This window comes from Ranitomeya imitator, chromosome 2 (assembly GCF_032444005.1).
Source record: "Ranitomeya imitator isolate aRanImi1 chromosome 2, aRanImi1.pri, whole genome shotgun sequence".
NCBI classification, from domain to species: Eukaryota; Metazoa; Chordata; class Amphibia; order Anura; family Dendrobatidae; genus Ranitomeya; species Ranitomeya imitator.
Window position 1 is genome coordinate 517,847,976 of NC_091283.1, and position 13,553 is coordinate 517,861,528.

The following is a 13,553-nucleotide window of genomic DNA, read 5'->3' on the forward strand; positions in this document are numbered from 1 at the left end:
ATTCAAAAGATACCCTCGTCCCTCTTTTACGATGATGTCTACAAGGTCTTCAGCAGAAGAACAACTGGCACTAGAAAACGAAGTCATCGGGTTAGTTCAGAAGGGAGTACTCCTGGAGATTCCCCCACAAGAAAGAGGGCAGGGGTACTATTCCCCTCTATTCCTGAGAAAAAAAACAGACAGTTCCTTCAGGACCATCATAAACTTGAAAAACCTAAACGACTACCTAGAGGTTCAAGCATTCAAGATGGAAACAATAAAGTCATCTATCAAAATGCTGTTTCCTCAATGCTTCATGGTGGTCCTAGACCTGAAGGACGCGTATTATCATGTCCCAATACACAAGGATCACCAGAGATTTCTGAGGATGGCTGTTCACATCAGGGAAGTTTTAAGCCACTTCCAATTCTCAGCTCTACCATTTGGTCTAGCCATATCCCCGAGAATTTTCACAAGACTGATTGCGGAGGTAATGGCTCACCTCAGGGAACAAATCACCCTGATTGTACCATATCTGGACGACTTTTTGGTGATAGGCTCCTCCCCGCAACATTGCGAGAATCAGCTAGCAATAGTAATACATTCTTTAAAGGAGTTGGGTTGGCTAATAAACCTAAAAAAATCCAGGCTAATGCCTTCCCAGGTCCAGGAGTACCTAGGTCTCTCCCTAGACTCCATAAAAATGGAATGTCTGCGCCCGAGGGACAAAATACAAAAGCTAAAAAGTCTAGTAGTAAGAATTCCATTTCTCCCCTCCATAACTCTCCGCCAAGCCATGTCTCTCTTAGGCTCTATGACTTCATGCATCCCCGCAGTCCAGTGGGCCCAGCTACACTCGAGACCTCCAATGGCAGATCTTGTCAGAACAGGTCCATCTAGGGGGGCATTTAGAAGGGCGGTTAACACTATCTCCTTGCACCAATCACGCTCTAACATGGTGGACATCGCAGGAAAATCTTTCCCGGGGAGTCCCGTGGGTAATCCAAATTTCAAAGGTCCTAACTACGGACGCGAGTCCCACAGGGTGGGGAGCTCATCTGGGCGACCTAGTAGCCCAGGGTACTTGATCTTCAACGCTAGCAAACAAATTTTCCAATATGAAGGAACTTCTTGCGGTCAAGTTTGCCCTTCAGGAGTTCTAGGGGGTCCTTCACTCTCACCACGTAAGGGTGGTGGTATCTTACCTAAATCACCAGGGGGGCACTCGTTCCAAAAATCTAATGGAAGTGACCAAGTCAATCCTACAAATAGCCGAGAGCAACCTTCTATCCCTGACAAGCTTGCATATAAAGGGAGTAGACAATCGCAAAGCAGACTTCCTCAGTCGTTCCAGCCTAAAACAGTGAGAATGGGAACTAAATCAGGGGATTTTTTTTTTTTTTTACCCAGATCATACAAAAATGGGGTGTACCCAAAATAGATCTATTTGCAAATCACCTAAACAAAAAAGTAGACTCCTTTTGCTCCCTAGCTCCCCTGGGGAACCCAGTAGTAGTGGATGCATGTTATGACCTGGTGGTCAGGACAATAATGGACCTGGTGGTTAAGAGCACACGGAATGACCTGGTAGTTACTGATAATAAAGGACGAGCTCTGGGACGTGGGAACTCTGCTGACCGCAATCCCTAATCCTATCACAGACACTAGAAATAGCCGTGGATTGCTCCTAACGCTCCCTATGCAACTCTGCACAGCCTAAGAAACTAGCTAGCCCTGAAGATAGAAAAATAAAGCCTACCTTGCCTCAGAGAAATTCCCCAAAGGAAAAAGAAGCCCCCCACATATAATGACTGTGAGTAAAGATGAAAATGGCAAACCAGAGAAAAACAGGCAGGCACTTAGCTTCTACTGGGAAGACAGGTCACAAGAACGATCCAGGAGTGAACAAGACCAATACTGGAACATTGACAGGTGGCATGGAGCAAAGATCTAAGTGGAGTTAAATAGAGCAGCCAGCTAACGAATTAACCTCGTCACCTGTGGAAGGAAACTCAGAAACACCCACAGCCACCAGAGGAATTCCATGGATAGAACCAGCCGAAGTACCATTCATGACCACAGGAGGGAGCTTGACAACAGAATTCACAACAGTAACCCCTTCCTTGAGGAGGGGTCACCAAACCCTCACCAGAGCCCCCAGGCCGATCAGGATGAGCCAAATGAAAGGCACGAACCAGATCGGCAGCATGAACATCAGAGGCAAAAACCCAGGAATTATCTTCCTGACCATAACCCTTCCACTTGACCAGGTACTGGAGTTTCCGTCTCGAAATACGAGAATCAGAAAATCTTCTCCACCACATACTCCAACTCCCCCTCAACCAACACCGGGGCAGGAGGATCAACGGATGGAACCACAGGCGCCACGTATCTCCGCAATAACGACCTATGGAACACATTATGGATGGCAAAAGAAGCAAGAAGGGCCAAACGAAATGACACAGGATTGATAACCTCAGAAATCTTATACGGACCAATGAAACGAGGCTTAAACTTAGGAGAGGAAACCTTCATAGGAACATAACGAGACGACAACCAAACCAAATCCCCAACACGAAGTCGGGGACCCACACAGCGGCGGTTAGCGAAACGTTGAGCCTTCTCCTGGGACAAAGTCAAATTGTCCACCACATGAGTCCAAATCTGCTGCAACCTATCCACCACAGTATCTACACCAGGACAGTCCGAAGACTCAACCTGCCCTGAAGAGAAACGCGGATGGAAACCAGAATTGCAGAAAAACGGCGAAACCAAAGTAGCCGAGCTGGCCCGATTATTAAGGGCGAACTCAGCCAACGGCAAAAAGGACACCCAATCATCCTGATCAGCAGAAACAAAGCATCTCAGATATGTTTCCAGAGTCTGATTAGTTCGTTCGGTTTGGCCATTTGTCTGAGGATGGAAAGCCGAGGAAAAAGACAAATCAATGCCCATCCTAGCACAAAAAGATCGCCAAAACCTCGAAACAAACTGGGAACCTCTGTCAGAAACGATGTTCTCCGGGATACCATGTAAACGAACCACATGCTGGAAAAATAATGGCACCAAATCAGAGGAGGTAGGCAATTTAGACAAGGGTACCAAATGGACCATCTTAGAAAAGCGATCACAAACCACCCAAATGACCGACATCTTTTGAGAGACGGGGAGATCCGAAAAAAACTCCATAGAAATATGCGTCCAGGGCCTTTTCGGGACCGGCAAGGGCAAAAGCAACCCACTGGCACGAGAACAGCAGGGCTTAGCCCGAGCACAAGTCCCACAGGACTGCACAAAAGAATGCACATCCCATGACAAAGACGGCCACCAAAAGGATCTAGCCACCAAATCTCTGGTACCAAAGATTCCAGGATGCCCAGCCAACACTGAACAATGAATCTCAGAGATAACTCTACTAGTCCATCTATCCGGGACAAACAGTTTCTCCGCTGGGCAACGGTCAGGTCTATCAGCCTGAAATTTTTGCAGCACCCGCCGCAAATCAGGGGAGATGGCAGACAAAATTACCCCCTCTTTGAGAATAGCCGCCGGCTCAGGAACACCCGGAGAGTCAGGCACAAAACTCCTTGACAGGGCATCAGCCTTCACATTCTTAGATCCCGGAAGGTATGAAACCACAAAATCAAAACGGGAGAAAAATAACTACCATCGAGCCTGTCTCGGATTCAACCGTTTGGCAGACTCAAGATAAGTAAAATTCTTGTGATCTGTCAAGACCACCACGTGATGCTTGGCTCCTTCAAGCCAATGACGCCACTCCTCGAATGCCCACTTCATGGCCAACAACTCTCGATTACCAACATCATAATTGCGCTCAGCAGGCGAAAACTTTCTAGAAAAGAAAGCACATGGCTTCATCACCGAGCCATCAGAACTTCTTTGCGACAAAACAGCCCCAGCTACAATCTCAGAAGCATCAACCTCAACCTGAAACGGGAGCGAAACATTTGGCTGGCACAACACAGGGGCAGAAGAAAAACGACGCTTCATCTCCTGAAAAGCCTCTTCAGCTACAGAAGACCAATTGACCACATCAGCACCCTTCTTGGTCAAATCAGTCAACGGTTTAGCAACACTAGAAAAATTAGCGATGAAGCGCCGATAAAAATTAGCAAAGCCCAGGAACTTTTGCAGGCTCTTCACAGATGTCGGCTGAGTCCAATCGTAAATGGCCTGGACTTTAACAGGGTCCATCTCGATAGTAGAAGGGGAAAAAATGAACCCCCAAAATGAAACCTTCTGAACTCCAAAGAGACACTTTGACCCCTTCACAAACAAGGAATTTGCACGAAGGACCTGGAACACCATTCTGACCTGCTTCACATGAGACTCCCAATCATCCGAAAAGACCAAAATATCATCCAAATATACAATCATGAATCTATCCAGGTACTCTCGGAAGATGTCATGCATAAAGGACTGAAATACTGATGGAGCATTGGAAAGCCCGAATGGCATAACCAGGTACTCAAAATGGCCCTCGGGCGTATTAAATGCTGTTTTCCATTCATCGCCTTGTTTAATACGCACAAGATTATACGCCCCTCGAAGATCTATCTTGGTGAACCAACTAGCCCCTTTAATACGAGCAAACAAATCAGACAGCAACGGCAAAGGATACTGAAATTTGACTGTAATTTTATTGAGAAGGCGGTAATCAATACAAGGTCTCAAAGAACCATCCTTCTTGGCCACAAAAAAGAACCCTGCTCCTAACGGTGATGACAACGGGTGAATATGGCCTTTCTCTAAGGATTCCTTTATATAACTCCGCATAGCGGCGTGTTCTGGCACAGATAAATTGAACAATCGGCCCTTAGGAAACTTACTACCAGGAATCAAATTAATTGCACAATCGCAATCCCTATGAGGAGGTAGGGCACTGGCTTTGGGCTCATCAAATACATCCCGATAATCCGACAAAAACTCTGGAACTTCAGAAGGAGTGGAAGACGAAATAGACAAAAATGGAACATCACCATGTACCCCCTGGCAACCCCAGCTGGACACAGACATAGATTTCCAGTCCAATACTGGATTATGGACCTGTAGCCATGGCAACCCCAAAACGACCACATCATGCAGATTATGCAACACCAGAAAGCGGATATCCTCCTGATGTGCAGGAGCCATGCACATGGTCAATTGGGTCCAGTACTGAGGCTTATTCTTGGCCAAAGGCGTAGCATCAATTCCTCTCAAAGGAATAGGATACTGCAAGGGCTCCAAGAAAAAACCACAGCGCCTGGCATACTCCAAGTCCATCAAATTCAGGGCAGCGCCTGAATCCACAAATGCCATAACAGAATAGGATGACAAAGAGCAAATCAGAGTAACGGACAATAGAAATTTAGACTGTACCGTACCAATGGTGGCAGACCTAGCGAACCGCTTAGTGCGTTTAGGACAATCGGAGATAGCATGAGTGGAATCACCACAGTAAAAACATAGCCCATTCCGACGTCTGTGTTCTTGCCGTTCAGCTGGTCAAAGTCCTATCACATTGCATAGGCTTAGGCCCATTCTCAGATAGTACCGCCAAATGGTGCACAGCTTTACGCTCACGCAAGCGTCGATCGATCTGAATGGCCAAAGACATAGACTCATTCAGACCAGCAGGCATGGGAAATCCCACCATGACATCCTTAAGGGCTTCAGAGAGACCCTTTCTGAAGATCGCTGCCAGGGCACATTCATTCCACTGAGTGAGCACAGACCACTTTCTAAACTTCTGACAATATATCTCCGCTTCATCCTGACCCTGACACAGAGCCAGCAAGATTTTCTCTGCCTGATCCACTAAATTAGGTTCGTCATAAAGCAATCCAAGCGCCAGGAAAAACGCATCAACATCACGCAATGCCGGATCCCCTGGCGCAAGGGAAAATGCCCAGTCTTGAGGGTCACCACGTAACAAAGAAATAATGATCTTTACTTGTTGAACAGGGTCACCTGAGGAGCGAGGTTTCAAGGCAAGAAACAATTTACAATTATTTTTGAAATTCAAGAACTTAGATCTATCACCAAAAAACAAATCAGGAATTGGAATCCTAGGCTCTGACATCGGATTCTGAACCACAAAATCTTGAATTTTTTGTACACTTATAGTGAGATTATCCATCAAAGAGGACAGACCTTGAATGTCCATGTCTACACCTGTGTTCTGAACCACCCAGATGTAAAGGGGAAAAGAGAGACAAAACACACTGCAAAGAAAAAAAAATGGTCTCAGAACTTCTTATCCCTCTATTGAGATGCATTAGTACTTTGGGCCACCTGTACTGTTATGACCTGGTGGTCAGGACAATAATGGACCTGGTGGTTAAGAGCACACGGAATGACCTGGTAGTTACTGATAATAAAGGACGAGCTCTGGGACGTGGGAACTCTGCTGACCGCAACCCCTAATCCTATCACACACACTAGAAATAGCCATGGATTGCTCCTAACGCTCCCTATACAACTCGGCACAGCCTAAGAAACTAGCTAGCTCTGAAGATAGAAAAATAAAGCCTACCTTGCCTCAGAGAAATTCCCCAAAGGAAAAGGCAGCCCCCCACATATGACTGTGAGTAAAGATGAAAATACAAACACAGAGATGAAATAGATTTAGCAAAGTGAGGCCCGACTTACTGAACAGACCGAGGATAGGAAAGGTAGCTTTGCGGTCAGCACAAGAACCTACAAAAAGATCACGCAGAGGGCGCAAAAAGACCCTCCGCACCGACTCACGGTGCGGAGGCGCTCCCTCTGCGTCCCAGAGCTTCCAGCAAGCAAGACAACAACAAAATAGCAAGCTGGACAGAAAAATAGCAAACCAGAGAAAAACAGGCAGGCACTTAGCTTCTACTGGGAAGACAGGTCACAAGAACGATCCAGGAGTGAACAAGACCAATACTGGAACATTGACAGGTGGCATGGAGCAAAGATCTAAGTGGAGTTAAATAGAGCAGCCAGCTAACGAATTAACCTCTTTACCTGTGGAAGGAAACTCAGAAACACCCACAGCCACCAGAGGAATTCCATGGATAGAACCAGCCGAAGTACCATTCATGACCACAGGAGGGAGCCCGACAACAGAATTCGCAACAGATGTATTCCTGATTTCGTGGAGGCATCAGCTGGTCTACGCCTTTCCTTCTCTCGTTCTGATTCCGGCAGTGCTGAGGAAAATTCGGGAGGACGGGGCGCTTGTCATCTTAATAGCCCCATTCTGGCCGAAGAGACCTTGGTTCTCTTGGATGAGGAAAATGTCAATATCCGACCCTTGGGAATTACCAGACCTCCAAGACCTACTGTCGCAGGGCCCAGTTCATCACCCGCAGGTCAAGAGCTTGCACTTGACAGCTTGGCTCTTGAAAGGAAGCTATTAGAAGGCAGAGGGTTCTCTCCGGGGTTAATTTCAACTCTATTGCAAAGTAGAAAGCCGGTTACAACAAAACAGTACGGAAAGATATGGAAAAAGTTTCTTTCATCGTCAGGTGCGAAAATAGGGAAAGAAATTCCCCTTAATTCCATATTAGAGTTTCTGCAAAACGGGTTGGAGATGGGGTTAGCTACAAGTACCCTAAAAGTTCATGTGGCAGCATTGGGAGCACTATTTAATTTTGATTTAGCTTCAAATAGCTGGGTCTCCAGGTTTATCAGAGCAGCTGGGAGATCAAGACCTCTTCCAGTAAAAGTTGTTCCTCAATGGGATTTAAATTTGGTCCTTTAAAGCCCTGTCTAAACCACCCTTTGAACCATTACACGAAACCTCAATAAAAACCTGTCTCTAAAAACCGCCCTGTTGGTCGCCCTCACATCTGCCCGTAGGGTTAGTGACATACAGGCACTTTCAGCTAACCCCCCTTACACACAGTTCTTAGAAGATAGGGTCATTTTAAAGATAGACCCAGCATACCTCCCGAAAGTGGCTTCCAAGTTTCACAGGTCTCAAGAGATATCGCTCCCCTCCTTCTGTCCCAACCCTAAAAATGAGGAACAAATATTACATACACTAGATGTCAGAAGATGTCTCTTACAATACTTAGAAGTCACTAGAGTGAGTAGGGAGGATCCCTCTCTGTTTGTATGTTTCCAGGGTCCCTGAAAGGGGAAAAAAGCATCCAAGGCCACTATAGCAAGATGGATCACGGACGCCATCAGCCTGTCATACTCGGCAAGTGGAATGTCCGTTCCAGGGGAGGTCAAGGCTCACTCGACAAGGGCAGTGGAAACTTCTTGGGCGGAGAAGGCCGGAGCTTCTATTGACCAGATATGTAGAGCTGCTACCTGGTCCTCACCATCTACATTCTATAGGCACTATAGATTGGACCTAATCTCCTCTTCAGACCTTACCTTCGGTAAAAGGGTTCTGGAAGCGGTGGTCCCTCCCTGAATGTACTATCTATGCAAATCTCTCCGTGGTGCCGTCATGGGCGACAGAGAAAAATATAGTTCTTACCGATAACGGTATTTCTCTGAGCCCATGACGGCACCCGTACATTCCCTCCCTTCACTTGTGGGTGTACACATCAGCATAGTGCCATAGTTTTGTTAAGTCACACGGTATCTTGTTTATACTAAGTAATGTTAAAACTAACAAGCTTTTAGTAGTCTCCCATCATTCTCTATGTAAACAACTGATGCGAGAGAGTGTAGGTTTCCTGTCCTTGGTGGGCGGATCCCCTCTCTGTGGTGCCGTCATGGGCTCAGAGAAATACCGTTATCGGTAAGAACTATATTTTTTTCATTTATTTATAGCGCAGGCAGCTGCTGATGATTACCTCCATCAGCTGCTCCTGCTGTCACTGTTAGCTTAATAGTCCCATTAGCCCCTGCCTTCTGTCTCTTTGGTATAAAATGGTGTCCATATGATCACTGCACCCCTAGATTAATTCATTGAGAGGTGTAGTTTGTCAAATGTGGGGGGTTTCCACTATTTAGGCACATCAGGGGCTCTCCAAACGCCACATGGCGTCCGATCTCAATTCCAGGAATTTTGCTTTGAAAAGTCAAACTGCGCTCCTTCCCTTCCAAGCTCTGCCATGCGCCCAAACAGTGGTTTACCCCCACATATGGGGTATCAGCGTACTCAGGACAAATTGCACAACAAATTTCGGGGTCCAATTTCTCCTGTTACCCTTGTCAAAATACAAAATTGCGGGCTAAATAAAATCATTTTTGAGGAAAGAAAATATGTATGCGTTATGGGTAACCGACCTGTAAGTCAACAGAATGGAGCAGGGCCACCCGCTGATCTCTTCTTCATCCCGATTCTTACTTCAACTTGTCTGAAGAGCCCTCATTAAACATGAGCATTATAGTGTCCTATATTATTGTCTTAACCTCCTTACTTTACCTTTTCTCCTGGAATCTCAATCTGCCAAGATGCAAACGTTCTATTATTTTATACTTGACATTATTACCTCTTATTTATTTTACTCTTATATTGTGCCATTAATACCACAGCGCTTTACAGACATTACTTCTCATAGCTGTATGTTGACAGCTGAGTTACTTTTCACCCATTTTCACCTCTCAAAAAAGCATTTTTACTAAGCTGTGAATCACTATGGCATGATAAAATTTACAACATATCGCTGTCAAAAGGAGGAGAGATTACATTGTAAAATGTGATAATCTGTCTCCTTTATGGCTTTATATAAATCATCCACTCAGCCGTTTAATTTCCATCTAACACACTTTGATCTGCCAGTAATATGATGTGTCCCCTTACAATATACCCCTAGTGCATACACTCAGTCCAGTTGTTCTCGGAGCGGTGATTTCAGGGGCGCTGTGAGTCAAACACTGGTAATTCATCAGGAGGGACACGTACATACATTACTATATTCCATGCCCTTCGGATTAATTGACTGAAGGTGTTTTTCTTTGTCATCTGCTTCAGTATATTCTATGATACTTCTCTTTTTTTTTTTCTTCTCCCTTCATTAGGCGTTTTTTTGGATATGTTGCTCTTTTTAAGGACTTTAAATGTAACTTCATACTGAACCCAGTTATCTGTGACGAATTTTAACTTTCCAGAAACCTTCCAATAACCCAATGCAAGCTGCTTCCTGCGCACACTGTAGTGCTGTATGTGCCGGCGCCCTGCCTCTGTTGCGGTCATGCTTTGATAACCTATGTTTTTGTTCTCATTCCTCTTTTTAACATACTGTACATTGCCATGGAAGATGATGACTGAATATGCATAAAGAATATGTAGTTTTCTTCTCTAGGAAACACTTTAAGTGTAAAAGTAATGATGGATGAGAGCGGCCGCTCCCGTGGATTTGGTTTTGTTAATTTTGGAAATCATAAAGAAGCACAAAAAGTAAGTGTTCATGTATCATGCCCGAGTGGACAGTGTTCCCTGCTAACTGAACTAACATTTATTGATATGTAAAGTTTAACTAATTTTGGATATGTTGAAATACATGCAAATTGCCATTCAGTAATTGGTCACATTCTTTTTCTATGTATAAAAAGAAAAACATGTATGTTAAGGATTCTCTTCCATGAGATTCAAAATAAAACTTCCAGCATAAATTAAACACTACTGTACATTTTAATGTTTTTGTACAGCAAATGCACAATATTTCTGCAAAGAAATCTTCAGCAGGTTTTGGTTTTTCTTGACGGACATCTCATGGGCGCCTATGTTTTAAAAGCCTTTCTTTTTACAAGCAAAATTTGAAATTACTTTCTGTCCTCAAATCCTCTTTTGCAATGGGTAATATGAATGAGAGAAGGACCAACGACACGTTTTCTCGTTAGAATTTTTGTAAAACTTTTTTTTTTTTGTTATTATTATTATTATTAAGAAAGCTGTGTGGTTATGATGAAGGCAAAGTCAAATAATGTGCTTATGGACAGTGATGAGCAATTGGTCGCCATGTCTAATTTTGACTTTAATAGCTATTCCTTGTGTACAAAGCATTTTACTGTTAATAAGATGTTCATTATTCACTTCAGGCAGTTACAGAAATGAATGGCAAAGAATTAAATGGACGCTTGCTGTATGTTGGACGAGCTCAGAAGAGGGTAGAACGTCAGAGTGAACTGAAACGCAGGTTTGAGCAGATCAAACAGGAGCGAATCAGTAGATATCAGGTAATAAAGGTCTCTGCCTTTTAGTAAAATAGTATTCTGAGTGTTATGCGTTATAACCTGCTGTGGTGCTCTGGTAGCTTAGCAAATGTAAATTTGTCAAAACCCAGCAAATGCTCTCGAGGAGGGCAGAGAGAATGAAAACGTAGATGGAAAGTTGCAGTGGCACTGAACTGTTTGTCACGTAAAGGGTATGCTGCCTGGGCTTTATTTGCAGTTATTTTTATTTATTTTATGTTACCCGTGACAGCACATGCAAGAAAGGGGATCCACACCTCAAGGACAGAGGTCCTTGTTGGGGGGGAGACTTATCGGCCAACGGCTGAAGAGAAGAAAGAAGACAGACGTTTTCCCAGACCTGGGCTGGTTGGTATTGGGCAAGGCACAGTCTCTCTGCTCTGGCCGGCGCCAGGGGGCTGAAAGCGCATCAGGGGGCCCAAATTGATCTGGTCTGTCTGACAGTGCTTGCCTGTGGCACCTTCACCGTTTGGTGGCCCGCAGTCGCATGCCGCCGGGACCTTTCACCCAGGTTGTACTTCCATACTTGCAGGGACTGGTACTGGAAGCTGTAGGATCATGCCGGCCGGCAGATCCCTTTGTTTTATTAAGATTTATTTAAGGGAAGATTGCCAGTCAGGGGCTCATGTGTACACCATGGAGAGGGGAAAAGGGTTCTACTCTCCTCTTTCTCATTTTAAAAAAACTAGACTGCTCATAAGGGAAGATAACCTTAAAAATTTAAACAAGTTCCTAAAGATCCCACGTTCAAGATGGAGTCAATAAAATCGGCCGTAAAGCTGCTCTTTTCCGGCTGAAATATAACAGTACTAGGTCTAAGGGATGCATATTACCACCTACCAATACATGTGGAATTCCAGAGGTTTCTGAGGGTGGGAGTAATGATATGGGGAGTCAGGAGGTATTTTCAAATATTCCCTATTTATAAGACTTCCTAATAGTAGGAAACTCATTTGACCATTTTCAGGGACAAGTGGGGGAAGTATGCAGCACCTTAACATGCTTTAGGATGGTGTTTGAATGTAGAAAAACCAAGATTAGAGCCAAAAAAAGAAACAAATCTTTTTAGGTCTCATGTTGGACCGTCAGGAGTGCCATTTTCCAGAGCAAAAAAGGAAGAAAAAAAGTCATTTTAATCTCTGCAGCAATATTAAATCCTATAATGACTCTTAAAAAAGCAATGTCCCTGCTAGGCTCCCTCACCTCCTGTATTCCAGCGGTGAATTGTGCCCAGATCCACATACAAGATTTACAATGGAGCAATTCAGAAATCTAGATTGCCTTACATGGACATCTATAAGGCAGTTTAAGGCTAAGTTCACACTTTGCGGATTCCACTGCGGATTTTTCCGCAGCAGAATTCCAAAATCCGCAGTGAAAACCCGTCGCGGTTTTTACTGCGGGTTTCTACTGCGGTTTCTTCTGCGGATTTTCATCTGCAGTTTCCTATTGGAGCAGGTGAAAATCCGCAGAAAAGAAGTGACATGCTGTGGAAAGTAATCCGCTGCGTTTCTGCGTGTTTTTTTCCGCAGCATGTGCACAGCGTTTTTTGTTTCCCATAGCTCATGGGAAACTGCTGCAGATCCGCAGCGGTCAAATCCGCTGCGCATCCGCAGCAAAATCCGCAAAGTGTGAACATAGCCTAACACTTCCCCAAGGAGTAATCCACTCTCTCCATTGGGGGTTGAGAATAGTCAGTCCTAGAGGGAGTGCCTTGGGTATTCAACATCACCAAGGTAGTTACGACAGATGCCAGTCCTGGGGGTGAGTTCATCTGGACAACCATCTAATCCAAGTTGCATGGTCAGAAGAAGAGAAAATGGGCATCTCAAACATGTGGACTCCTTGCAATGGAAAACGCACTGGGAAGATTACTGCCCCTCCTGCAGGGCCACCACATGAGAATGCTCTCTGATAACCATTTCACGGTCGCATACACAAACCACCAGGAGGGTACTCGCTCCAAGGTCCTGATGTTAATCACAAAGCGGATATTTATGCTCGCAGAAATAAACTACCTGTCATTGTCGGCCCTTCATATGAGAGGGATGGACAATATCAAAGCAGATTTCCTGAGCCGCAAACCTCTGCGAACGGAACAGTGGTCCTTTGAAGAAATCCTTGTTTAACCAGATTGTGACCATGAGGTGGTGCTAAGAAATCAATCTTTTCGCAACCAGGCTAAACAGTCAACTAGAAAAGGAATGTAGCCCTGCTTTTGCTTTTCTTCCGATACGTCTAATTCTGCCTGTTCTAAACAAGATCAGGAGTCAACGAGGGTGGTTCTCATAACCCTCTTCTGGCCCTAGAGAACTTGGTTCTTCTGGCTGAAGATGTCAATCACATGTAACGCAGGTAATCGGATGCAGTGAGTCAGAAGCGTTGGAGCAGGGGTTAACAATGACTTATTTATCAATACGGCAACAATCTCCTCACAGGGA

General features: G+C 44.8%; 1 protein-coding gene across 2 annotated transcripts in view; it reads left to right on the plus strand.

Moving 5' to 3' along the window:
• The window catches only part of LOC138664784 (embryonic polyadenylate-binding protein), a 148,990-nt gene that overhangs the window by 66,140 nt on the left and 69,297 nt on the right, over window positions 1–13,553 (plus strand). For both annotated transcript variants that reach the window (XM_069751756.1, XM_069751757.1), the window contains exons 5-6: window positions 10,224–10,318; window positions 10,960–11,097. In XM_069751756.1, coding sequence (XP_069607857.1) covers window positions 10,224–10,318; window positions 10,960–11,097 — 233 coding nt within the window. The remainder of the gene's footprint in view (window positions 1–10,223; window positions 10,319–10,959; window positions 11,098–13,553) is intronic.